We start from the raw sequence: 26,090 nt of genomic DNA on the forward strand, positions 1-26,090 counted from the left end.
CAATTCTTTTAAATTAAAAAATGGCTTTATGATACACTATTAAATCCAAATAACATAAAAAACAGATAATGGTTAAAGTAAATTAACTTATTAATCATTTAGTGTGTTAGAACTCTTTTAAAACGCAATTTAAAACGCTTTTGCACCTTTTTTGGCATATTTAAATCAAAGAGTTGTATATTAAAATAAATAAATTAATTTTTTTCTATTTTAATTTTAAGGCTTATTTAATACAAAATCACAACTAGATAAAACGTCATCGTCAGGGCCAACACAATTTATGACTTCATTTAATGCTTCTACACATGTATAACATGCATCTGTCATAGATAAAAAAGAAAGAGTGCCTATAAAATTATCAAATACTTTTATTAATTTCTTAATTTGACCAATTTTCTTTTTATAGTTTCTCAAAAAAAATTTCATTTCATTAAATTCTTCTCTTGATACAAATAAAAAGTTTCTAGAAACAACAAATTGCAATTTTGTAATATTCAAGTCTTCTTGTTTGAAAATTGAATCGTTTTTAACAACGTTATGGATTTCTGTTGTAATTGTTTTAAAAAAAGCTTGTATCCCTTCTAAATTTTTAGCTTTACTGTATAATTCTTTTTTTAAATTGTCATAAGATAATTGTAATTTTTCTTCTATCAATGCTTCATTGTTTAGTATTGTCGTATTGTATTGTTTAATGTTATTAATATGATCTTGTAAATTTTTCGTTTTAAAAGAATTTTCAAATGAAAGCATCGCAAATGTTGTATTTTCGTATAAATCTAAAAAGGTGTCTAATTCAGACATATTTATAGCTTTAAGCAAGAAAACAACAAGATTCATGGTCTCAAATGGGGTTATTCATTATCTAAATTTATTTATATTTACACTTTTTTTAGAAAATTTTGACTTTAATTATAAGTTTTTTGTCAAAAAGAAGCCGCTTTAAATTTTATTTTATAACAAAGTATTGATCTTAGTATTTTTTTTATAGTTTTAATTTAATAACTTTTTGTTTAGACTGATTTATTCTGATTTTTTGCTATCAGAAAAAAGTAGAAATTTTAAATTGTCACTGCTAATATTAAATTAATAATGGTTTTTGCACGCACAACCAATAACATATAAGAAAGAATGAAACTGTCTTCTTTTTTATTCATCCTGCGATACTATTGGTGTTAGGATGATACATCAAACATAAGTACTATTTATTAATGAAAAATAAGGAGGAAAAATTGTTTAAGAAAGGTTTCATTAATAAATATAGTTTTCACTAAAAAGCATTCTTTCACACATCTCAGTCTATACAATGTTTTTATCCGAAACAAACATTGTTCCGACCTAGGTTCCATCAAATAGTAACACATATTTATTAAAAAACACAAACAAAAAGGACTTAGTTTGTCGAAATTTAAACAATTTATTTTGTTTTTTATTCTTGTTTAAAGTATCCTCTAAATGCAAAATCACTATTTATAAATAAGCTAAAACGTGATTATCATGTGATCTTCTGTATAAAGCAGTTGGGGGTAAGAGCAGATATTTAATCTAATATTTGATCCCTTATTTTATCTTAAAGCTGACGTGCTTATGTCCACAACATAGTTGTTGTATACATGGCTTATAATTTTGGCATTATTCGTACGTGAGCTTTTAATATTGTAAAATAAATTACAAAGTTGTTTTAAATTTTAAAAATGGTGAACTGCCTTTAAAAATTTGCATTAATAGGTTTCTGACCATTTTTTAATTAGAAACGCGCGTTTTATTAAAAAATGATGTCAGATCCGACAAACTCCTCTCAATGGTTTAGTTCGGAGTTTATGTTCTTGATAAAAAATTTTTATTTATACTTTTAGTGAAACAACCGTTTCACTGCTGATAGATGGTTAGCTTTAAGTCTCAATTTACAATAAGTAACAAATGTGAACAAGAGATGAAACTTTTACGTATATTCCACTCTAGATTTTGACTTACGACAAATGTATTTTAAATAGTTAATATGGCCTTTAAAATTTTAATTACAGTTTAATTAGAAAAATTTGTATAATATAAATATTCATGTAAATTATAAATGGTTAAGATTTAATGGTAGGTAAATTCACATGAAAAATAAATTTTTTGTTTAAATTCAATAAAATTTTAATAATTTACAATTTTTTATACTTTAGTAAATGAAAAAAGATAAAAATATTTTAAAACATATTTACATGGTTTTTTGCTCTAAGGCATACAAAATCATAAGATTCGTGTGAAAAATTTTATTTAAACTGAAATACATTTTTTAAGGCTCTACAAGGAACTAGACTTTAAATCTTTTCAAAGTTTACCAAATAAACTATATTGTTTTTAACAAAATAAAATTTTATATTTTAAAATTTTTAAATGCTTAAAATCTTTAGAATGTATTTAAATCGTGCATAATTAAATATAGTATTTAATTATTGTAGAACAACATGAGAATTTATAAAAAAATAGCATATAAGTAATTTTATAAAAAACTTTTACAAATTTTGTAAGAAATGCACTCAATTTATATTCAAAATTTACTATAACAGCTTGTGTGTTAGTGGATTGAAAATAAAGATTTATGTAATGTTCCAACTACATCAGGCAGATTGTTTGGATGATCATTGCATTACATTTTGTGTAAACAAGCTATTAAATCGACTTTATATTACTTTTTTATAATTGCACATCTTAGTCATTCTTTCATTTCCTTCATTTGTTTGTTTAAATTAATTTAAAAACCAAAAAAGCGATTTATTGCTTGATCAAGTAATCGAAGATGAAAATAATAAACAGGTACATAATTCTATACCATATTATTCAATTGCAATTTACGACAATTTATATTTTAAAATATACTAAAAACAAATTTATTTAAAATTCATTATGTAGACAAATATAATGTTGCTTTATTTACGGTCCAAAAAACTTTGTCATATATTCATTTTTTTACCAGTAATCATTTCTGCTAATAAATTCCCATAAATATAAATCAAAAAATCCAAGGTACTAAAATAACCCGAATAAAATTCTTTTGCTATAAAAATTTTGTCTTCGTGTATGCATGCCAGTAATTTATTTTTACTTAAACATTCTATAACTGTTTTGTACCACACTGTATCTTCACTTGCACTCTTAAAAAATAAATATTCTTTTCCATCAACTTCTTCGTGTAAATTTAAGCAAGGCTTCGTATTTTTTTTACTTAGAAAATACCGTAAAAATTTTATGATAACATTAATATCACTATCTAAGTATTTAAAATTACTTATTAAAGATTCCTCCCCTACTAAATTGCATTTATAGTTTGGATCTAATAATTTAAATATGCTATTACAGATAGGTGTACCAATGTAACACACATCATCTATAAAATTTTGAATAATAATTTCTGATTGTTTTACTTCATAAAAAAAATTATAAACAAACATTGAAATAAAGCATGGTGTATACTTTTTTAGTAAAAGCTTAAGAGGAATGTTTGATGTTATTTGTATGCAAGATAAAAAATTTGTAAGTGTGTTTTTAACATTACAAACAATTACATTATTAAAGCTATTATTAAATAAAACATCAAAAACTAAAAATTTCTCTTTTTCGCCTCTAAAAAGGGAAAAATCTTCAGTTGCAGGTTGTTTGTTGAGTAAAAAAGTATTTTTACTATTTTCAGCTATTATGCTAGAATCTTCTTTATTGGTAAGTGTCTTAAAATTTTGTTGTAAATTGATTTTGTCAAATTTATAACTTTCTACTTTTTCGTCTTCTTTACACAAAAACTGGTTATTAACATCATCTACTTTCTCTACAGCATTCAAAATAGCCGTTTGATTCTCTTTGCAAATTTTTTCTAATTTTGGTAAACAATCATTTATACATCCCTCAGAATTATTATCTAAATTATTTTCTATATCACTCGACATATTAATATTACTCAAATCATCAAATATTGAATTATTTGGTTTTTTATAATAATTTCTTCTACTATTGTCTACAAAATAGCCAAGCAAAAAGCATATTAATATAACTAAAACAATTAAAATTATCTTGCTTGCATTTAATTGTACCATAAGGATTAAAGAAATTTTATTAATATTAATAAAAATTTATGTTAAAATGTAATTAATTGTTTTTACTTGCGTTAAACTATATTTTCGTATTATTTCAATAAAATAAATATTTTTGTTATATATGTAATTTTGATTAATTAATTTTGATTTAAATTAATTTTTTGTAAACAAAGAAATTTTGAAAATAAACGCATTTATAACAAAATATTTATAATATTATTATCAATAATACTTTTATTGCTTTTGCTTTCTTCCTAAATGCGGTAAAAAATATTAAAAATTTAAAACAAACGATTTATATTATACCTCGAGATTATTATCTTTTAAATTGGAATAGATTAGTAAAAAAATTATAAATGTATTATTTATTAAATGATTCATTTATAATTTAGAAATTAACTTCGTAAGTATGAAAATACATTTGTTTTTTTAAGTAAATTTATTGAAGCTTGTAAAATATAATAAATTTAAGATATAAAAAATTCAACATTAGTTTTGTAGGTTCTATGATGGTGCGATAAATAGTAAGAATAATTCAAAATGTAAAATTATATTATTGTATTCTTATACGTTAATATTTGACGATTACAAGACAAACTATTAATCTATCCAGGACAAATAAATAAAATCTTTCTTTTATTAAAATAAGAATATACACTCATAATAGTTAACTTTATAAAATGCGCTAACACTTGGTAGATTTATATTTTTATAAACTTTTTTTTCAAATTATACAATTTGTACATTTTAACAATTTATGTACATAACTTTTTCTAGAATGTTTATAGAGAATAATAAAAAAAAATTTTAAATCTACAAACAAAGATATAACTGTTTAATTATTATTTTTAAAAAAAAATTAATAAAATTATTTATTAAACTCTTGAAGGTAAAATATCATCAATCTTTAATAGCATTATAACAGTTTCTATTGCTAAGTTTACAATAGATTTAGTAATAGAAGCAGGCTGTACTACATTATCATCTTCAAGCATATCATTAATATTATTTCCCCTAACACTAATACCATAAGTTGGATTCTCTCTTATAGCTTTTTTGAGTTCCGAGACTGCTTCTATTGAATTAAGTCCTGCATTACGTGCCAAAAAATAAGGTATTGCTTCAAATCCTCGACTAATCTCCCTATTTATGAAAATATTACCGTCTTCCAACTCCAATATTTTATTAGATATAGCCATTTCAATTGCCCCTCCACCAGGAACTATAAAATTTTCATCGTGTAAACACTTAACTACACAAAGCGCATCATTTAAACTTCGTTCAACTTCGTCTAAAACAAGATCATCACATCCATTAATAACAATACTGCTACCATATCCTTTTATTTCTAACATGTCTTCAGTATTTTTTATTTCCACTTCTTTTAAATTCTCACAAGTAAGAAAATTAACATCAGAAATAGGTTCAATACCCAATGCTTCACAGATATATTCAACTTCTTTTCTATCTAATCCTTCTATTACTAAAATATTTAACTGCTTAAGAAAATGACGACCTAACTCAGATAAACTATCCCTTAATATACTTTTTTGTATTAAAAGTAACTGACACCCGCTCATTTTTATTTTTTTACAAATGTCTAATATATATGTTCTTTCATCTGAAATTATTTTCTCCATAAGAAGTGGACTGTCAACTAAAATTTTACTATCCATATTCGTTTTCGGCGCACTAATGCAAAATTGAATCGCCCCGCATTTTACGCGACGTTTTTCTGTTTTGATATCTGATTTAAATAACATTCCTTTATAAAACAATACATCATCAATTGATCCTCCCAGCTTTTTTAAAATTCGTATTTTATTTTTATCATATCCTGTTGCTTCCATCGCTTTTATAGATGCACTTGCCATTTCTACTGCATTGCCTACCACTTTAGAATTTAAAGTGGTTATAACAGTATTAAAAATATTAACATCATTAACTGGTATTTTTGCCCACTCTATATAAGAAATAGCCACATTTCTAGCTCTTTCTAGATAATCACAGATTATCGAGGGATGAATATTCATTTCTAGAAGTTTCTTAAGTGAATTAAGTAGACTACACGTTAAAATTATTACACTAGTAGTTCCATCCCCACATTTCTCATCTTGTGATGTGGATACATTACTAAGAAATAGATGTATAGGATTTTCTGTAAAAAATTTTAAGATAGTAGCACCGTCATTTGTAACCGTAGTCTTGTTTTGTTTTATTATCATTTTATCTAGTCCTTTTGGTCCTACAGACGTAGAGATGGTGTTTAATAGTGCGTGCGCTGATTCAAAAATAGAGTTTCTAATATTTGATTCACGTTCTTCTTTCATTTTAAGGGCCAAAAAAAAGTTTTTATTAAAATTTAAACAATAAGAAATATTGACTAGTTTTACTTCCTTATATTTGTGTATATTAACAATAAAAATGTAAATTTATAAAGAAATATATTTATTTTTACAAGTATTGTCTCTTAAAAGTATACCTTGCAATATCACACAATAATTTAAAAACTATATAAAAAAGCCTTAAGTCTTTATTAATTCGTCAATTTACATTACATTGTGTATTTTATATTTTAATTTATCGCTATCCGCCTTTATTAACATATTTCTATCTACCATATAATTTAACATATCAATCCATTCTTCCTTAGGAGGCCTTGTTTTAGAACTATAAGATGTTTTAATAGCAGCTGATGGTGTAAATGAACTTTCTTGAAATATCCTTTTAAATCTCTCATACATTTTTTTAATATTGTAAATTTTGCCAGTAAGATGTCCTGTATACGCATATTCACCAGGTACAATAGAACTCCTAGGCGATTGTGTCGATTTTATAGATAAATCATATATTACAGAATCCTCCACAGAGAATTCTTCTGTTGAAACGGTATTTAGATTTAACCTAGTTGGTGAAGAATCAGTTTGCTCAGATTTATTTCTAGAACCAGATGTCAATAAAAGATCTACTATTTCGTTATCTTTTATTGTATTACCAGAATCTAATGGCGAGCTTTGTTCTTCGTAAACTTTCATTTCCTTTTCGAGATTATTTATTTCTGTTTCTAAGGCTTCTATTTTATTAATTACATTTAAAAACAAATCTTTTACTGATTTCTTTAGCTCAAAAAGCTTTTCTTCAATTTTGTATATTTTTAGTGTTTCAGTTCGCTCTACTGTTGACATTTTAAGGGACTTAAAAAATAGAAGTTACCCCATTTGTTTTGAATACAATAACGATATGTTTACGCTAGAAAACAAGCGTGACTTTAAACGTAAAAAAATCGTACACTAATGTAAAAACTAGTGGGAAAAAATTAACCTATCTTTGGTTTTTAAATTAATCTCTAATAGAAATAAATATAAACATAGGCTTAAGGGAACATTAGCAAAGTAATTATCTACACTTAAAATTAAAGAGTAAAAATTTAGTCTATTGTGTGTGCTAGATCTATTTTTGCAATAAATTATTCACCATACTTTTTTAATCATTATTTGTTATAAATTCTTATGTTCTTTGTAAATTAAATATCTTAGAAATTTAGTGAAAATAAATCTAAGTGAATATATAATTGTAATTTTCTGTTGCAACGATAAACTCTAACACCGTAAGTATTTTTAATATGAAATTTTGTAAGTATAAAATGGAGTTGCACCGAAATTCAAATTAATCACCATTAGTTGATTATCATTTACTAAAAGTCATATTAAAAGTTTAATTAAGTTACTTAAGTTTACCTATCAATAATTTCTTTGACATTATTGGCAGAATGATAAATTAAATTTATTCTTTTATCAAACCAATGTAGAATTTGTAATTAATGAATTGTAATTTGACTTTCTTATAAATTAAATTTACCCTTATCTTTTATGAAGAATGATATACTTACTTGGTTATCGGAATATGACGAGGACTGTATGTCATTTATTAAATATTTAATTGAAAAATATAATATCGCCGGCCAAGTGTTGAAAATACTATTAGATATTTGTATAGAAGATTTGGACACCAAAGAAAGAGCTGCATTGGAAATAACTAAGTATTTTATAGATGATACTACTTATTTATCACTTGTATCTGATTTTTGGAATGATTTACCACAGGCTTCTAGAGAACTAATATTAGGACTTGATTCATATCCTAAGATATATGGATTTTTAAACTATTTACAATGTAATAGTAAGAACAATGTAGAACCAGCATTACGAAGATATTGTAACTATATAGTTTATTGTGATATAATCGAATCAACATACAATATAGATACTATAACAACATTTACTAAATTAATTTCTCTAAATAAAGATGTTTGCGACTTCTTAGGTCAGTATTTATATGATAAGCATTTTTGTAGAATAAATGAAGGAAAATCACTTATACTTATCTACTGCTATTTTGATATATTAAAATTGAATGATTCTGATTTAAATAATTTATACACAAATATAAGCTTGATTCATACATCTATTGCGTGCAAGCTTATAAATAAACTGTACTTTAAATATCAATATAACGTCGAAAAGGTAATAAAATATTACGATCCTCTACTAAATTGTACCGACAAAGAGATTTTAGAACAAGTAGTAATATTTTGGAATAGTGCGATTGATATCACGAATGCGAAAAAGGTATTTAATAACTTATTTTACAAAGCTCATATTGAGGAATCAATATATTTTCTGTTAGAAAAAATTTCAGAAAAGTTTTACGTGGCACTGAGTTCTAAAAAAAATGATTTAGTAAAAAAAGACTACAAAATGATGACTCATATGTATTTATTTACTATTAGTGACTTGTTTAAATTGATAAATACTACAAATTTTGATGATGTTGCACCTTTAATTCAAAAATTAATTAATAAGCAATTTATTTGTTTACTTCCTTATATAGGTGAAATTTTAGTAGGGTGCATAATTAATATAAAAAAACATTTAGAAATTGCTATAAGCATTATACATAAACTGGATGAAGAACCACCATATAATGTTAATACAGAGGTATGGAATTTATATTTAAATGTTTATAAAAGAGATATAAAAAAATGTAAAGAGGAGATTTATTTGTTTATAGCGAACGACTTAAAAAATTTAGATTTTTATGAGAAAGTCAAATTATTAAAAATTTTAAAAAATTTTTACAGAAATAATAATGAAATAATAAATCTCTTAGAAATACATAAGAAGTGTAGAAATGAATATAAAAAATATAAATTTGATTTGGAAATAGCATCTCACATAAATCATGATACAGATTTATCTTTAATAAGAAAAAGTAATACTTACATTTCTAAATTACAAAACTTATATTGATTTAGAAAAAATAATAAAAAGCCTTAAATTTTTTAAACAATACAATAATATTAAGTAAACTGTGTAGGATAAATATATTGCCTGTAAACCTTAAAAAATTATAAATTTCATTGATACATAAAAGAATAAATAAATTTGTATATTAAAATTAGTAAAAAATGTTTTATTAGGCAACACTATAAATAATATTAAAATTTATACATTTATAAAATTTAGTTAATTAAAAAACAAAAGTTTTATTATTCATTTTTCCTTATCTGAAGACCGTATAAGTAATATACAAGTCCACATACAGATCCTAAAAATACAATCCATACCATTTTACTACTTCCCTCTCTTTCTCCTCTTTTAAATATCTTAGGGATAACAATTGGATACGAAGCTTCAATTGAACGTAAAGAAAAAGATGTAGATGATTCACTTCCATTAGACGCGGATACCCCTAAAAACGTTCTTTTACTTATCATAAACTTGTCAGATTCGTATACTACCAGTTTGTCATAATTATCATCCACTTCTACTTTAAGAATATCATTCTGTTCTATTCTTATTTTCACATCATCATTCTCATAAAATTGGAAAGTTTTACTACTGTCCTCTTTATTATTAATAAATATTTTAATAACTACCTCTAACCCCTTTTTAATATCCAAAGCCACAGCAAATTCTGTGTCAAGTTTTATACCATACATAGACCCAAATTCTACATTATCAGTCTTGTTAAAAAATATTAGCATACCGTTATTCTCTTGACCTTTACTAACTGCATTTAAATTGACCTTAGTGTCTATTACAAACTTATCTGTACCCACTTGATTTCTGTACACTATCGCACCGCGCGTGTCAGGATATATAAAACCAAGTTTAATATGTCGATTACCTCCATAAGAAAGAATAGAAAAATCACCTAAGAAATTGACTACATTTGATTTTCCCTTACCGTCTACGTATGGAGGAACTAAATATAGATCTTCAAGTGAACCGCGAGTTGAGATGATCTGAAGTAGAAAATAAAAAAACATGGGGTACAAAAAAATAGAAAATGAAAGTAAGAATTTTTATTTATTACCTAACAGAGAAAAAGTAGTATTATACTTAAAATATATAGTTTAGTTTCTTATACAACGTAATCAAAAGATAACACACTTATTAAAATATCACTTCTTTATAAAAATTCTATTAATTTAATAATACTGTAACTCTTCACTACTATTTTGCAGATCATAAGGATCTCCCTCATATTTATTTATTTCTCTTTCAACTTCTTTTTCTGCAATTTTATTTTTTAAGAGCTTTTTAAATATTTTATCGCGCACTTCTAGACGATCTCCTGGTTCAAAAATTTTTACTATTTCACCGTATTCATTAACAATAAATTTTGCGAAATTCCATTTTATAAAATCTCCTACAAACTCTTTTCTATACCTTACAATATGCTTATAAACAGGATGTATATTTTTACCGACCAAATTAATATCACTAAATACTGTAAAATCATCAGAATATTCTGTTATTAAGTTATACATCTTTTTAAGTAAATCAGTATCATCTTTTGAATATTGCAGACAAGGAAAGATCAATATTTTAAGGCCATATTCTTTATACAGTGTCATAATATCAGCTAGTATAGAAAGATTACTCTTGGCAAATCCACATGTAGAAGCCATATTAGTGATTAGTAACATTTTACCTTTGTAGTGTGAAAAGTCAATAGTCTTGTCTTTGTAGTCTATAGCAGATAAATTATAAAAGGCTTTTCCTTCTGAAGATAATTTTTTGAAGGCTTTTCCTTCTGAAAATAATTTTTTAAAGATCTTCCCTCCTGAAAATCTTTTTCTGACGCCTTTTCTTTCTGAAGATATTTTTTTGGTGTCTCTTTCTTCTGAAGACATGAAGGGCAAAAAAGTATAAATTTTTTAATAATATAAAAATGTTAGGAAATAAAGTAAAATAATATAAAATTAGAAAATATGAGAAAAAATACAGTATATGTACACATATCATTTTAAATATACTATAGATATTATCTACAAGAATATTATTAGAATATTAGCCACTTGATTATAAATATTTGTAAAGTGTAAATTATTACTTTATAACTTAAAATAATGTACAAACAAAATGCCAAATAAATCATATTTTGATATCAAAAATTAATTTAAAATAAATTTATTAAACAAAAATTTTCGTACTAGAATTTATCCATAAAATATTTATTAAAAGTAAAAAAACATCTAAAAATTAAATCTATTCAAATAAATCTTTTATGTCTTCACATTTAATAACCTCTGTTGGTCCATATCGCTTTAAAATCTTTCCATCTTTAACAACCCATTTTGTAAAGTTCCATTTTACAAACTTAAAAAAACTTTCTGAACTGTTGTCTGTTAAATACTTAAAAACAGGATCTTTTTGAGATCCAAATACATTAACTTTGTCAAATACGATAAATTTATCAGAAATAGAATGCGCATAATTGCGAATAGTTTCAATATCACCAGATTCCTGGTTTAAAAATTGCGAACAAGGAAATAACAATACTCTAAGGCCTTTGTCATAAAATTCGTCTGTAAGTTGTTTAAAAGAATCATAGTTTGATTTTGCTAGTTTACAATATGTGGCTACATTAGAAATTATAACTACATTATTTTTAAATATTGAAAATTCAACTAGTGACTGTTTTGAATCAACTGCATTTAAAGAATAAAATTCAGACATGGGTTTAAAATTTTATTAGAATTTGATGTAGTTTAGAAAGTTAAATATTTACTATAGAATAACACCTCATACACATCAATTTACTAGAAACATTATTTAATATACAAATCCGACTTAATGATACTATCACTGCCTATTAAAAATTCTATCCCCAATTCATCAGTTAATTTATATATACACTTTATTTCTTCATATGTAACACCTCCTTTAATATAAATACAACAAATATTATTTTTATTAATATCTTTCTTAACAGAAATTAAGTTCGTGCGCCTCAAACTGTTAATAGTATTTTTTTCGCGTTCTACTTTGTAAAAAGGTATTAACTGCTTATTATTTTTTATATATTCACGCAGTACAACAGAAATAGTAGGTTCATATTTGGAAACTTCATATTCGTATTTATATTCATACGAAATAGGCTTAAATTTATCATTCGCATTCGTTTTGTTTTCTAATATAAAATTTTTTAGATTTTCATCTAACTTTGCTAACTCTCGCTCAGTATATTCATGACCACTTAATTTATAAAGAAGCGCTATCCTTTTTTTGTCATAAAGATCAATTTTTCGTTCAGTCAAGGCTTTTATTACATCTTTGCTCTTTAACTTTTCTTTTGTAACAATCTTCTGTTCAATATTCGAAAATTCGTTGATGTAATCGAATTTTTTATAACATTCTTTAGTTAAATCGAAAAATAAGCGCAATCCTTTATTGGTTTTAAGTGTTTCCGGCGCATCCATAACAGCCTTCATTAAATCCTTAATATTATCTGATGGTTGAGTTTTAACTTTTCTAACGTATGATTTCAAAAGATCCGACATGTCACCCAAGTGTGTATGTCTAACCTCTTTCCAAAGTGCTGTATCCCCATATTCTTCGTATATTTTAGACATATCAGTTATATTGATTTCCTCTAATAATGGCTGAAATGTAAAAAAATGAAGAATAGGTGTATACAAATCGATACTACGATCAAATAAAATTAATTTTCCTGATCTAGATTTCGATTCATCATCTAAAATATTAGAATATTTTTCTAAATCTTTAGATGTGTATTCTAAATAGAAATAAGCATTTAATATATTACATACAGAATTTATATTTGTAATATCCGTTATAAACACCCTTTCTTCTAGTGCTTTTAGTGACATGTGTACTATTTTAAATGTAATATCATGATTTAGATCTTCTGGTGGCACCAAAGTACAAACTGTAAAAGAAGTGTACTTTTTATTTAAATAATCAGAATTAATTATTTTTGATATTTCTTTTGTACACTTAACAAAATATATTACAGGGAAGTTGGCCTGTTCTCTATCTTCTTCTAGATAGAGTGACATAACAATATTGTAAGTTATAAATTCTGATTTGGTAAACAGATTTTTTAATATTTCAGCACATGTACGATCATAAATTAACACAGGCCATTCTGTGCTTGGAGAAATTACTTCTGATATTATTTTTTGTTTTAGAATTTTTTTTAAGTCCATTGAGGGTTTAATTTTATTTTTACTGGTGAATGTTATAAGTTTATATTTACTGGTGAATGTTATGAGATTATTTTAAAGATGAATGTTATGAGATTATTTTAAAAGTGAATGTTATAAGTTTATTTTAAATGTGAATGTATTAGGTTTATTAAAGAAGAGAAGTATAGTTTTTAAATTTTTAGATTCTTTACTAGATTGAAAAATGTTATAAAAAAAAATTATTTGATACTAAACAACAATAAATGAATGGAGTAATTGATTTATATTGTAATCTAACAAAAATTTCTTGTTTTAAATAATAGATGCGCAATAGTATACAAATGTAAAGAATAATAACTTTGTACTGTAATCTTTTTAATGTACACATTCTATAAGTATTTTTTTTCCATTGACTTGAAATTTATAAGTAAAAATAAATCTAGTGCCAAATTTAAAAAAATCATTAGAATTCAATAAAAACTCGCTAAAACACACACCGCCAGTAATTAAAATAGAGTCTTTAAAAGGCTGCGTTAGATCTTTTGTAAAAACATAAGGAAAGTTTATATGTGAAATATTACAGTTTTTTATAACATTAAGTTTCTTAAGGTAGCTCAAAAGACTTTCTTGATACATTTTAGCTACTTCGTATAACGGCCTATTTAATAAATTATTTTTATTAAAAAAGGTAGTAAAATGATCTTTTAATAGTTCTAATGTTTTATCACACTTTTCTTTATAAATTGTATTATGTATAGTTCCAATATAAGAATGGCTTACTTTGTATTCCTTAAAATTTTTACAATGGCGGGTTCTAATATTAAATTCATAATAAGATGTATTTAATGCATATCTATGTATTTTTTTATAGGCATTTATAAGAAGATTAAAATTACTAGGTGATATTAAATTATGTGTAAAATACACAACTTGTACTCCCTTATTCAATAAATCTGAGTAATGTACTAATCCTTCTTTATCTATAAAAAAATAAAAAGAATGTGACTTTGTAAAAGGTTCATGTATAAGCTTATTATTCTTACGTTTAATAATAGAAAGACCTTTTCTTTTAACTTGATATCTAAATATACTGCTAGTGTTATCACTTACTACAAAACATATATCATTTCTTAATATAGATTCCAATTCCTTAACTACAAAATTTGAATAATTTTTACAAATTGGTGATAAATAATATTCACACAGTGCTAAAGGTCTATCATCTAATTCTTTTTTAACGGAAAGTAACAGAAATAGTAAGTTGAGAAACATAGAGGGGTGAAAAAATGAAGTAAAATATTGCTTATAAAAAAATATTTATATTTTAATGCCTATAAATTAACTTTAAATACTAAAGGGGTTGATATATAAAATAACATAAATTAGTAAATAATTGTTATCAAAATATTAAATTTTTTATAAATTAGTAAATAATTTAGAAATTGTTTTTATTTTAAATGTTTACATCAAAATTGTAGAAATTATTTCATTCTTCACTACAATATTTCAACTTCCTTATTTTTTTTTCAAAATACTAAAATTTTAAATATCATTTTTAAAAATAAAAAACAAAACATTAAACGGGAATATAATACAATTTATAAATAAACTTGTGCTGTTTTATATTTTAAAAAAACACAATAAAATAATTTTAAAAATATCTAAAAAAGTTAATTAACACCTGTTCATTCAATCAAAAATCAAAATAATATTATCAAAGTTAATAAAACTTTTTGTTTTTTACATTTAACAAAACTAACTGTAAGACAGTAAAGATGTAGAAATGTCAATCAACAGTATTGGGTTGATGGCTTTAAATGTCTGTTATATAAATAATAATTATTAAAAAACCCATGTTTTATGCCAGCACTAACAACTTTAAATTAATACAAGTATATAAACTAATTAATTTTTTAATTAAATCATAAACAACCTAAAACATATCTTTTCAATAAAAAAACAAACACCAAGATCAGTTATAATAACAAACAGTAAAAAGCTTTTTAGACTATCTAGCGAAATAACTTCCATCATACTAGAAAATTCTTCATTTACATCAAATAAAATATAAAAAATAATTCCGTACAACAGACATAAACAACCCATTAACTTTCTATTTTCTACCAAACTTTCTCTAAAAGGTCTTCCAATATAATTTACTAAGAATGTAGATATCTGTTGAGATGTACTTAGTAAAAATAAAGCAGTGTTAGTTACACTAGGTTTAAATTTTTCTTCGTAGACAATAGTCTCAACACATTTTAACCTTTTTAGAACTATTAAATACGAAAAAATATGAACTATTACTTGTAAAAAAATAGAAAGCATCATGTACTTGCTGAAAATTGTAGTCAATGGCCTCTTTTTACTAATTTCTTTAAGTGGAACATTTTTAGACAAAAATGTAAAAGCAAGAGCGACTAATAATCCTGAAACTACTAATTGATATTCGCCATATCTTATTCCCATACAATCTAAAACGGAAAGAGAAAATGCATTGACTAGGGAATTAAGAGCTAAAATTTTGTACATCTGTATCGTAGTAACTAATGCACTTCTGCCTTGTCTAATCACATTTAAAATACATTCTAAAGATTTGGTTTTAGCTGTAAAAGGTGCAGCTACACTTGCATCACCCATTTTTATTTGTGTTTGGTCGTTCATTTCACCTGCTATCTTCTGTAACAGTGCTTGTTTAGGCGTAGAATGTTCTTTTATAACAATTTTAGGTTTCGTACTTATTTGTGCCTCTACCAATGCTACACCTATGTGTGCAGATTTTAATGCACCAACGTCATTAGTACCATCTCCACACATTAAAGTGAAATAGCCCTTTTTATTGTATCTCTCTAGAATTTTTTCTTTATGTTCAGGATCTGCTCGTGCAAATACCTTATATTGCTCAAATATATCTAAACTTAAGACTTTATCAATATCTTTTCCTTCTACTCCGACTTTATCGTCGTCTGAATTTATAATGCCAAGTTTTCTAGCAACAGCCAGCGCTGTCAAAATATTATCACCAGTAATCATAACTACTTTATGTCCACTATTTTGTAAATCGGAAATAGTCTCCTTTGCATGTTCTTTAATTTTACAATCAAACAAAATAAATCCAGCAAAATGTAAATTTTCTTCTACTTCTGCTCTATTAAACGGTGTTCGCTTTTTAAAAGGTTTATGTGCCAGTGCAATTACTCTGTAGCCATTTTTCGCATAATCTTCATAATCATCATAGCAATCAGGCACAGTTACTAAATAATTTTTTATAACTTCGGGTGCCCCTTTCATAGATACGTATGTCTCCTTATTACATTCGTAGACAACTGTCATTCTTTTCAACTCTGATGAAAATAAAAATTTCTTTTTAATTGTATATTTATACTGAAATGTCTTATTTGTAGTGTCGATAAAAAGTTTATCTAACACAGCAAAATCTTCTGATAATGTAATATTATTTGACTTTAGTACAATCTTGTTCATATATTCATATATCGCAACTTCTTGCGGGTCTCCTGTAATCTTGTTATCTAAATTAATAAGCGTATTACAAGTTCTTAAAACGTCGGCTGTAAAAGGTGTAGTAAACTTAATTTGACTAACATCAAGTGCTGTTTCAGTGAGTGTACCGGTTTTATCAAAGCAACACACATTAACTTTACCAGCGTATGGTATTCTAAAAGGCTCAAGACAAAAAATGCCCAGTTCTTTAAGTGCAGATACACACGAATTTACCGCCATACTTAATTCTAAAGGCAATTCTGTAGGAACAACGTTAGTAATAATTAATATACATTCTAAAAAAACTTTATAACCAGATTTACCCATTTTCAGTCCTTCTTTACATGTATAAATAGCGGCAACTAAAGCAAATACTAGTAGCATTCCTATGAAACCAAAAGCTTCAATATCGTTGACTGTTATTTCTTCATTACACATCATTTTTTTAATTAATTTACCTTGAACCGTATCAAATCCCGTATTAAGTACAAAACATTCAATAACATTATTGTCTAATTTAATTATCTCGGTACCAGCAAATAAAACATGCTTTTTATCTTTTTCAAAATCAAAAATACGCTGATCTTCTACTTCTACAATATCTTCCTTTGTTAATGGCACAGACTCGCCAGTTAATATTGCTTCATTTACAGCACAAGCGCCTCGTAACAACAATAAATCACACGGCACTTTAATACAACTTTTGATTCTAATAATATTTCCCGGAATTATATCGTAAGAATCAATTTGTTTTATACCCTTTTCAGTACTAAGATCTATCTTAACTGTCTTATGATTCATTGTTTTAAACTGTTTCATAATAATAATTCGTTGAAACACAAGGCCCGCTTCGACTGCTACAAGCATTATTAATGTAAATAAGGCTTGGTAAACGTATTCATCGAGACACCATAAAATACCACAAAATACCTGAAAAACAAAAAAAGGAGTAGTAGCATGTTGGCTAAACATTTTTACAAATGTAGGTGATTCTATACTAAAATAATTTTTAGGCCAGTGTTGCAAAAATCTGTCTTCCACATAAGAATGTGTTTTATATTCAGATTTGTAAAATTTAAACCTTTTTTTAGTATCAGGCACCAATTGGATTATATTGCCTTGTTCAATTAAATATTTTGATCTATTAAAAATAAAAGTGTTTTTTGAAATTAAACAAAGCTTTCCGTTAAACAATATATGTGTCGGTTTATTAGACAAGTCAGCTGTAAATAGTATTTTTATCTTATCCGACCAGCACGTTAGTAATGAAAGAAAAATAGCAAATAATATTGTAAACAAAGGAACAACATGAAAAGAATTGGTAAGTCTAATAAGAACAGGCAATACATAAATTGGATAGACATAAACACGTTTCCATAAAGGCCGAACTCTGTAAAAACAATTCTTCATTTAGGGGTAAAAATTACACAAGATTATAGTAAACATTTAGATATTTATATAATTTACCTAAAATTTAGAATTTTTGTAACCCTTAATGAGCGATATTGCTGAATATTATGGTGGATCAATTTTAGCAATGATAGGAAAGTCTTCTGTGTCTATTGTAACAGACAAAAGGCTAGGAGCAGGTCCTATATCTGTCGGTAAAAACTTTACTAAAGTGTATACATTAAATAACAGATTATTTTTTGGTTTTACTGGATTGGTCTCAGATGCTGAAATTTTATATAAAAAAATTCGGAAGAACTACAATTTATTTGTACAAGATAACAAGCGAGACATGGAGCCTTCTGAATTAAGTAATTTAATTTCTTTTATATTATATCAGAAAAGGCTACAGCCTTATTACGTTTCGACAATAGTTTGCGGAATTACTTCTGACAACAAACCATATGCTTCTAGTATGGATTGTATAGGAGCAATGAAAGAAACTGATGAATTTGCAACAGTCGGTACTGCTAGTAACAATTTAATGGGGTTATCTGAAGCATTATTTTACGCTGATATGGAAGATGAAGATCTTTTTACAACATCAGTACAAGTTTTTCTGAATTCATCTGACAGGGATACTTTTGGGGGAATGGGATTTGAGTGTTTTTTAATTAATCACGAAGGCTATAAAAAGAGAGAATTTGTAGGAAGATGCGATTAATAAATAGTTTTACAAATGTAATTGATGTATTGTTTTTTATATATTATTTACCCTATGAATCTCAAAGAAGAAATTGTTAAAGTTTTAAATAATAGACCAATTAATAATCTTTTTCCTTATATTACATTGGATTTTAATGATTTTGAAAATCTTGATTGCAATGATTTTTTACTTTTGTGTATTTCCATCGTTAATGCAAAATTTTATGAACAAAATAATAAAAAGGAAGAAAGTATAGCTGAATACACAAATTTTATTTTTTACATAGATGATATTTTCTGTTTAGATAATGAATCTAAAAATAACAAAAAAATTGCACGACTTTCTAAAATTTACTCTAATGTGAAATGTAATAAAAATATTAGTAGAACAGATAAAATTTATATGTATAACATAAAAAAAAGTTTTAAGTTTCATTTTATTGATTGGGAAGATCAAGAGTGGTTACTATCGCTATTAGAATATTTTTATATTTTAAGTATAGAAAATATATATTTTCTACAGCTTGAATTATCATTTCAAGAGATTAAAAAAGAACATTCTCCTGTACAAGCCAAAATAGTTAAACGAAATGATTTACTTACTAATAGAATAAAACCTAAATACGCATTGGAAGAATTTGGTGAAAAATTATCAAAAAAAATAGAAGAAAGAATGAAAATAAAGGCACCAGTTGCTAATGAAACAAAAGACGAAGAAGTAGATATTTCTGTTTTAAGAAAAAATGACGAGCTTAAAGATCAAAAGCACAATACAAGAGGAAATACTGACAATGTAAGCTAATACCATAAAAAAATTAAAAATTTTAAAAATTTATTTATTACTTCCTTCTGTACTTTCAGAAACACTCTCACTTTCACTTTCACTAGCACTAGCACTTTCGCTATAAACGCCACCAGTACCACTTGAATTATTCCCCGTGGAACAACTTCCCTCACTACTACTTGATGTATCATCATTCATATACTCATCATCATCCTCTTCTTCTGCAGATCCCTTTTCGTACTGCTCATTTTCAATAATTTCGTCTTTATTGATTTTTTTAGCTGGCATTCTTAAGGGGACGAAAATAAAAAATTTAAAAAATAAAATAGAGATATAAAATTATTAAGGCGCCTAAAACTTAAATTCAATAATAGAATTAAACATTTTGTAGATTTAAAATAAGCTAAGGATTTTTTATAAATTGATATATGCAAATTTGATAGGAAAATATAAAGTTTACAAAAAGATGAACATGTTCTGTTTACCCTTTTATCAAATTAAAATATTTTCGTAATAATTTTTTTTATTTATTTTATATCAAATTTAAATATTTATTTTTTTGATCAAAAATTTATATTAAAACATATTTTCTACAAAAATTTTAAATACATTTACCAAAATAATATGAATTTATAAACCTGTTATAGCACATTATGTAAACTATTTTACATTAAAATTTATTATTTCTATAATTTAGAAATTTAGCTAGAAAATACAAAACTTTAATCAAATTTTCTTATAAAGAAATTTTTATAAAACCAGTCTTATATGTAATTTGGTAGATCTTTAATTTCTAAATGAATACATTGATCAATAAAATTGCAATAGACTAATAACTCTATTTTTTTTGATGTTTCGAATCTTGACAACATAGCCCGTGCCACTTCATTTTTTGCTAGCAAAACGAATTCTCCACTATCGTCACGCACAAGATATTTTACAACAAAAAATCTTTCAGGTGGAGAATTACATTCACATTTAAACAAAGATTCTTCTTGCGCTTTTTTACATTTAATACACACATCGATGTAATAACCCTGAAATGGATGATGTCTTAATATTTTTACTTGTATTTTATAATATCCAGGTTTTTTAATTTCGTTTATTAGTTTTAGCTCAATAGAACTGTATACATTTTCTGAGAAAGAAATAACTTTATCAGCTAGAAAATTAGATCGAGCTTTAATTTCTTTTATAACATTAATATCAGTTATTTCTGTTATTTTTGATAAAGGAGAATCAGATAAATCTGCAGATATTTTTGATACATCTACCTTTACTTTTAGATTTTCAAGATTATAAAAAGAATTGATAACCAAAGACACAGCTACCTTAGATATGTTATCCCAAGTCTTAACATACAATACCATATTATTGGTGTAATAAGCCTTATTTTTAGTTAATTGAATTAATGGATTAACAGTATAATCGATAAACCCAAGTATTACCAGATTTTTACTCTCTTTTTGTTTATAAATTAATTTACCATTAAATTTAATATATTCTGTCACTTGAAGATCTTTAATACATTTTAAAGAATGTTGTAAACTATTATACGTATTCTTTTTAATATTGTTACTATCTTGTATTTTTTTTATACTTCCTTTTTTGTCTAAAATGTACAGATCTAATTTAAAGTGCTTTATTCCACAAATTGAAATTGTCTCACCCAAATTAAAGCAATCTTTATGAATGGCTTTAGGACTGAATATTTTTACAAAAATATAATCATCTGATGGATCATCTTGTACTTTTAGAGTCATAACTAAATCTTCTCCTTTAGTTTGCCGCCATGGATAAATTTCTAATATTTTACATAATATGTTGTAGCTTTGTCCTGTAGTTAAATTACGAATCTTAGTAAATACGATTGAAGCATTATTTTGTGGCTGGTGATCGTCCATCAAAAATAAGGGCTAGTAAAGAAAAGAATATGTTTAGAAGATTATAATCTATAATATTGACTTTAAAAAATAAAGCATTTTAGACATAATAAATAACTAAATTAAATTTATGATTCACATATAGTATAGATTTAATTTATTTTTTAGATTAAAATATTTGAATTATTTAAGTTTACAATATAACACTTTAAAAAACAAAAAACACTATTTTAATATAAAAATAATAAATAAATACTACAAATATTTATCAAAAAGTTGTGTAAATAAAAACACGAATTCGACATGAACATCATTCAAAATCATAAAGTCAATAATTTTTGGTCCACCATCTTTTAGTACCCAATAATTAATACCATACAAAAGTTTAGCTGCTTCTCCTTTATTCGTTTCATTCCAATCTTCTTTCCCTAAAACTAAATGACTCAAATTGTTAAACAATACCTTAAGATCTTTATTTTCTAAACCTTTCTTTTCTGTATTTTTTATTAATTGAAAGTTATTAGTAAGAATTTCAAGTAAGTCTTGTTTTATAACATTAGTCTTTTTGTTATTAAAAGGTGGATCTATAACTTCCATGCGGTAGAAATCTGCAATACAAATATCAAAGACATTTTGAGTTAATTTTACACATTTTTTATCTAAAGACATAATAAATAGGGGATTTAAATTTTTTGGAAAGCTTTATAAATTATAAAGAAAAATTTAAACAATTTAATGCATGCTGTATGTTTAAAAGATGCTAGTATATAAATGGTTATATAACTTTTTATAAACTATATTTACAATAAAAAATTTTGTATAAGGCAAAAAAACTTAGACAAGCAATAGTTAGATGTAATTTATAATAAAAACCAATAACACTTATTTAAAATTTATAAATAACTATTTTATTACAAATCTTTTACTATTCATATCTTTTCTGTACTGGACTTGAATCTTCAAAAGTTAAGTTCGCAAAAAAGGATGTATTATTTTTTGCAGGAAAAGATTTTGTATTCTTTTTTACAATTTCATCAAAGATGGTCCCTTGAGATAAAAGTGACTTATTTTCTGATACAAAAGGAATACTATTTACTTTATTGTCACCAATATTTATATTTTTTAGATCATTATTGATCTCTACTTCTTTATTAGATGTCATTTTTTTACTTTTATTATCCTTCTTTTCTTTTTGTTTACTCTTAACTTCCTTTTTCTTTTCACTTATCGTTTTTATATTCATATTCTCATTTTTACCCAAATTTATTTCTCCAAGCTTTTCTTCTTCTTTTTTTATTTGCGACTTAATTTTCTGAACAGGATTTTTTATATTTTTATCAACTTTACACTTTTTAATCACAGGAACATCTCCATAAACTATTTCATTTTCTACAACATCAGGTGCAAAATCAAAATTGTCTTTTTTTGTTTTTTGACCCAATAGCTTATCTTTAATTTTAAGACTTTCTTTCAATATCTTTATAGTATTATCTTTCAGTGTGTCATTGCCACCCTTTTCATTTATTAATAATTTAAATTGTTTTATTTCTTCATTAATCTCATTATTTTTATTAGTAAATTCATTTTTTAAATCATCAATTTTATAGTTAAGTCCTTCAAATATCTTAGCTATGTTGCTTGATTCATTTATATTTTTCTGAGTCTTAGTATTTGATTTCTCTAGAGTTTCTACTAATTTTTTCAAATATAAATTTTCTTTATTAATATTCTCTACATTAGAAATCTTTTTTGATAAATTTTCTTTTTCTACAATTAAATTATTATTTTCTTTCAATAGCCTTAAATTTTCATTTATCAATTTTTTATTTTCATTTTCGATATTTTTAAATGATTTTTCAGGCAAATTATTTTCTGCACGTGCATTTATTAATTCTGTTTCTAGTTTTTTATTTTGTATTTTAAGATCATTAATAATTTGTAAATTAGATTTAATTTCATCTTGTAATGGTTTAATATCAATTTTATTTCTGTCTTCTTCCTTTTTTGTTTTTTCTTTATTAGTTTCAATTAACTTTTTATTTTTATCTAATTCTTTTTTAACTTTTTTTAACTCTTGTTTATTTTTTTCATTTTCTGCATTTATATTTTCTAACTGTGATAATAAATTTTTATTTTTAGAATCAAGTGCTTCTAGCTCCAATTTTGTATTCTCTAATTCATTATTACTCTGTTTTATAACATTCATTTCATTTTCTAAACTTTCTATTTTATTATTTAAATCGCTAATTTCTGATGATTTAATAACAAGTTTTTCTTTCAATAAATTTATAATCATTTTACTTTTTGTAAGTTTTAATGTTGCATATTTATTTTCTAACTTTCTAGTAGCCACACATAATTTTAGTTCTTTGTTCATGAGGGATAAAAAATAAATAAAATTAGGTAGCATATTAAGGCTGTAAAAAAACCTTACATAGCATTTAACTTTTATTTAAAAAGTTAAATATACATTATTTATGTTTATTGGATGAAAATATTGTTGATATATAAAATAATAAAAAGTGCTTCTGTCAAATTATTTAATGTGCCATATTTGACAGTATACTATAACCATACACATTTTCTTGCATTTTAAAAATTTCATTCTGACAGCACTACAATTCCTTCTGATCTATATCATAAATAAATTAATTAAAATACTAATTGTATAAAATAAAAGAAATATTTAATGCTGTGATATAAAAGATAATCTAAAAACTTTGTTATAAGAATCTAATAGCAGAACAATTTCTTCTGATTTATATCAATAAATAAATTTATTATAATTGTTGGGATAAAACATGGGTTTATTTAGTAATTATTATTTATATAACAGACATGTCAAAGCCATCAACCCAATACTGCTGATTGACATGTCTACATCTTTACTGTTCTACAATAATATAAAAGACAGAAAAAATAAATCATTTAAGTTTATCTTAAATATTTTAAAATACATAAAAACAACACCAATTTTTTTTAAGAAATTTAACTTTCCAATTAGTAAAATTTCGCATGTCAAAACTATCAATATAAACTTATAAACAAAATTAATTAAATATACAAAATTTATTACTTAAATAATAATAATTAAAGATGATTAAGTATTTGATCTATCTTTTTTTGTACAACAAGTTCTTGAAATACTTCTAAAGTCCCTATAAAATCCCCATCAATAAAAATAATCGGTAATTTCTTACATTTAAAGGTATCACATATGTAATTACGTATTCTTTTGTTTAAAAGTGTGTCGTAATAACCAAAACTTTTCCCTTTTATGTCCAAATTACTAAACAATTTAAATAATACCTTGCTTCGCTCTGAATCTACCCCTTCAATAAATAACTGAATTATATTGCGATTTATAAGCCTTAAAACCTTCTGTTCTAAAAGATCATATTTTATTTGATTAACTTCATTTATACATTTCTTTATATTGTCTGTTGATAAAATCATATGACTATAATAAAATGCAACAGGTAGGGTATTAATATTAAAATCAAACATTAATCGTCGCTTTAAAAGTGGAAAATTCTTTACACAAATCTTACAAGTTTCTTCAGACATGTATCTACACATTTTACTTAATGTACGTGAATGATCTTCAAATATTATTATCTCATCTTTCTCCATTAACTCATAAAATTCACTGGAAGGATCAACATCCCTCATAAATATCATAATTAAAAGATTATTTTTTTTTATATAGTCATTTAAGGAACACGTCATCAAACACAAAAACAGAAAATAACCAGAGAAAATATATTTATAGCACTCCAATGTACTTTGTTGATCCCAAAAAAATAATGATTTTGACATTTTGTTTAATTTTTCTTTATTTTAAAAATTATCATATATTAATTTATTTTATACTGAGAAAAATAAATTTATCAAATAGAATGTGATTAAGATAAATTAATTTTGCGACATTTTTTAGAAAAAAATAAAAATTATAAATTTTATAAAACACTAACAAAAATTTTTAGCATTCATATATTTTAATTTAGAATATAAAAATATTTATTTAAAAACAGTGATTTAATTACAATATCTGCTGATTGTTTTTTATTAGGTAATAATTTTATTATAGAAATATCACTTGTGTATTTTCAAATGATTGTAATAAATTACATCGTTATTTAATAAATTATGATATAATTTGTTTTTATTGCAAAAATAATATTGTTAAGGTTATATTGGATGTGGTTAAAATAGTTTCAAACTAAAACTTTCCTTTTATTTATTCAATTAATAAGATG

General features: G+C 24.6%; 19 protein-coding genes across 19 annotated transcripts; 4 read left to right on the forward strand and 15 right to left on the reverse strand.

The window, feature by feature from the left end:
• Window positions 1–216: 216 nt before the first annotated feature.
• AAJ76_3500016718 (hypothetical protein) lies at window positions 217–837 on the reverse strand (the record flags this gene model as incomplete). Its single annotated transcript, XM_024475273.1, has 1 exon — window positions 217–837. The coding sequence occupies one exon, from the start codon at window positions 835–837 to the stop codon at window positions 217–219; it is 621 nt and encodes a 206-aa protein (XP_024330769.1).
• A 2,099-nt stretch (window positions 838–2,936) lies between these two features.
• On the reverse strand, window positions 2,937–4,070 carry AAJ76_3500019951 (hypothetical protein; the record flags this gene model as incomplete). Its single annotated transcript, XM_024475274.1, has 1 exon — window positions 2,937–4,070. One exon carries the CDS (start codon window positions 4,068–4,070, stop codon window positions 2,937–2,939), a length of 1,134 nt encoding a protein of 377 aa, XP_024330770.1.
• Window positions 4,071–4,945: 875 nt separating this feature from the next.
• Window positions 4,946–6,400, reverse strand: AAJ76_3500022281 (t complex protein 1 delta subunit; the record flags this gene model as incomplete). The annotated part of the gene is made up of 1 exon (XM_024475275.1): window positions 4,946–6,400. The coding sequence occupies one exon, from the start codon at window positions 6,398–6,400 to the stop codon at window positions 4,946–4,948; it is 1,455 nt and encodes a 484-aa protein (XP_024330771.1).
• Window positions 6,401–6,619: 219 nt separating this feature from the next.
• On the reverse strand, window positions 6,620–7,255 carry AAJ76_3500023136 (hypothetical protein; the record flags this gene model as incomplete). The annotated part of the gene is made up of 1 exon (XM_024475276.1): window positions 6,620–7,255. One exon carries the CDS (start codon window positions 7,253–7,255, stop codon window positions 6,620–6,622), a length of 636 nt encoding a protein of 211 aa, XP_024330772.1.
• Window positions 7,256–7,939: 684 nt separating this feature from the next.
• On the forward strand, window positions 7,940–9,379 carry AAJ76_3500023821 (hypothetical protein; the record flags this gene model as incomplete). Its single annotated transcript, XM_024475277.1, has 1 exon — window positions 7,940–9,379. One exon carries the CDS (start codon window positions 7,940–7,942, stop codon window positions 9,377–9,379), a length of 1,440 nt encoding a protein of 479 aa, XP_024330773.1.
• A 239-nt stretch (window positions 9,380–9,618) lies between these two features.
• On the reverse strand, window positions 9,619–10,401 carry AAJ76_3500026282 (vip36-like vesicular integral membrane protein; the record flags this gene model as incomplete). Its single annotated transcript, XM_024475278.1, has 1 exon — window positions 9,619–10,401. The coding sequence occupies one exon, from the start codon at window positions 10,399–10,401 to the stop codon at window positions 9,619–9,621; it is 783 nt and encodes a 260-aa protein (XP_024330774.1).
• Window positions 10,402–10,563: 162 nt separating this feature from the next.
• Window positions 10,564–11,271, reverse strand: AAJ76_3500027152 (glutathione peroxidase; the record flags this gene model as incomplete). Its single annotated transcript, XM_024475279.1, has 1 exon — window positions 10,564–11,271. One exon carries the CDS (start codon window positions 11,269–11,271, stop codon window positions 10,564–10,566), a length of 708 nt encoding a protein of 235 aa, XP_024330775.1.
• Window positions 11,272–11,626: 355 nt separating this feature from the next.
• Window positions 11,627–12,097, reverse strand: AAJ76_3500027978 (glutathione peroxidase; the record flags this gene model as incomplete). The annotated part of the gene is made up of 1 exon (XM_024475280.1): window positions 11,627–12,097. The coding sequence occupies one exon, from the start codon at window positions 12,095–12,097 to the stop codon at window positions 11,627–11,629; it is 471 nt and encodes a 156-aa protein (XP_024330776.1).
• Window positions 12,098–12,189: 92 nt separating this feature from the next.
• Window positions 12,190–13,590, reverse strand: AAJ76_3500029471 (sec1-like syntaxin-binding protein; the record flags this gene model as incomplete). Its single annotated transcript, XM_024475281.1, has 1 exon — window positions 12,190–13,590. One exon carries the CDS (start codon window positions 13,588–13,590, stop codon window positions 12,190–12,192), a length of 1,401 nt encoding a protein of 466 aa, XP_024330777.1.
• Window positions 13,591–13,944: 354 nt separating this feature from the next.
• AAJ76_3500030722 (hypothetical protein) lies at window positions 13,945–14,841 on the reverse strand (the record flags this gene model as incomplete). Its single annotated transcript, XM_024475282.1, has 1 exon — window positions 13,945–14,841. One exon carries the CDS (start codon window positions 14,839–14,841, stop codon window positions 13,945–13,947), a length of 897 nt encoding a protein of 298 aa, XP_024330778.1.
• A 645-nt stretch (window positions 14,842–15,486) lies between these two features.
• On the reverse strand, window positions 15,487–18,480 carry AAJ76_3500034361 (cation-transporting atpase; the record flags this gene model as incomplete). Its single annotated transcript, XM_024475283.1, has 1 exon — window positions 15,487–18,480. The coding sequence occupies one exon, from the start codon at window positions 18,478–18,480 to the stop codon at window positions 15,487–15,489; it is 2,994 nt and encodes a 997-aa protein (XP_024330779.1).
• Window positions 18,481–18,565: 85 nt separating this feature from the next.
• Window positions 18,566–19,183, forward strand: AAJ76_3500034447 (20s proteasome subunit; the record flags this gene model as incomplete). The annotated part of the gene is made up of 1 exon (XM_024475284.1): window positions 18,566–19,183. The coding sequence occupies one exon, from the start codon at window positions 18,566–18,568 to the stop codon at window positions 19,181–19,183; it is 618 nt and encodes a 205-aa protein (XP_024330780.1).
• Window positions 19,184–19,237: 54 nt separating this feature from the next.
• On the forward strand, window positions 19,238–19,966 carry AAJ76_3500035119 (hypothetical protein; the record flags this gene model as incomplete). The annotated part of the gene is made up of 1 exon (XM_024475285.1): window positions 19,238–19,966. One exon carries the CDS (start codon window positions 19,238–19,240, stop codon window positions 19,964–19,966), a length of 729 nt encoding a protein of 242 aa, XP_024330781.1.
• A 30-nt stretch (window positions 19,967–19,996) lies between these two features.
• AAJ76_3500036117 (hypothetical protein) lies at window positions 19,997–20,236 on the reverse strand (the record flags this gene model as incomplete). Its single annotated transcript, XM_024475286.1, has 1 exon — window positions 19,997–20,236. The coding sequence occupies one exon, from the start codon at window positions 20,234–20,236 to the stop codon at window positions 19,997–19,999; it is 240 nt and encodes a 79-aa protein (XP_024330782.1).
• Window positions 20,237–20,712: 476 nt separating this feature from the next.
• Window positions 20,713–21,852, reverse strand: AAJ76_3500037733 (nucleic acid- ob- nucleic acid- ob-fold-like protein; the record flags this gene model as incomplete). The annotated part of the gene is made up of 1 exon (XM_024475288.1): window positions 20,713–21,852. One exon carries the CDS (start codon window positions 21,850–21,852, stop codon window positions 20,713–20,715), a length of 1,140 nt encoding a protein of 379 aa, XP_024330783.1.
• Window positions 21,853–22,086: 234 nt separating this feature from the next.
• Window positions 22,087–22,500, reverse strand: AAJ76_3500038381 (hypothetical protein; the record flags this gene model as incomplete). Its single annotated transcript, XM_024475289.1, has 1 exon — window positions 22,087–22,500. One exon carries the CDS (start codon window positions 22,498–22,500, stop codon window positions 22,087–22,089), a length of 414 nt encoding a protein of 137 aa, XP_024330784.1.
• A 256-nt stretch (window positions 22,501–22,756) lies between these two features.
• AAJ76_3500040122 (hypothetical protein) lies at window positions 22,757–24,241 on the reverse strand (the record flags this gene model as incomplete). Its single annotated transcript, XM_024475290.1, has 1 exon — window positions 22,757–24,241. One exon carries the CDS (start codon window positions 24,239–24,241, stop codon window positions 22,757–22,759), a length of 1,485 nt encoding a protein of 494 aa, XP_024330785.1.
• A 391-nt stretch (window positions 24,242–24,632) lies between these two features.
• On the forward strand, window positions 24,633–24,875 carry AAJ76_3500040514 (hypothetical protein; the record flags this gene model as incomplete). The annotated part of the gene is made up of 1 exon (XM_024475291.1): window positions 24,633–24,875. The coding sequence occupies one exon, from the start codon at window positions 24,633–24,635 to the stop codon at window positions 24,873–24,875; it is 243 nt and encodes an 80-aa protein (XP_024330786.1).
• A 46-nt stretch (window positions 24,876–24,921) lies between these two features.
• Window positions 24,922–25,512, reverse strand: AAJ76_3500041393 (hypothetical protein; the record flags this gene model as incomplete). Its single annotated transcript, XM_024475292.1, has 1 exon — window positions 24,922–25,512. One exon carries the CDS (start codon window positions 25,510–25,512, stop codon window positions 24,922–24,924), a length of 591 nt encoding a protein of 196 aa, XP_024330787.1.
• Between the last annotated feature and the right edge of the window lie 578 nt (window positions 25,513–26,090).

Source organism: Vairimorpha ceranae (assembly GCF_000988165.1).
Source record: "Vairimorpha ceranae strain PA08 1199 chromosome Unknown NODE_35, whole genome shotgun sequence".
NCBI classification, from domain to species: Eukaryota; Fungi; Microsporidia; family Nosematidae; genus Vairimorpha; species Vairimorpha ceranae.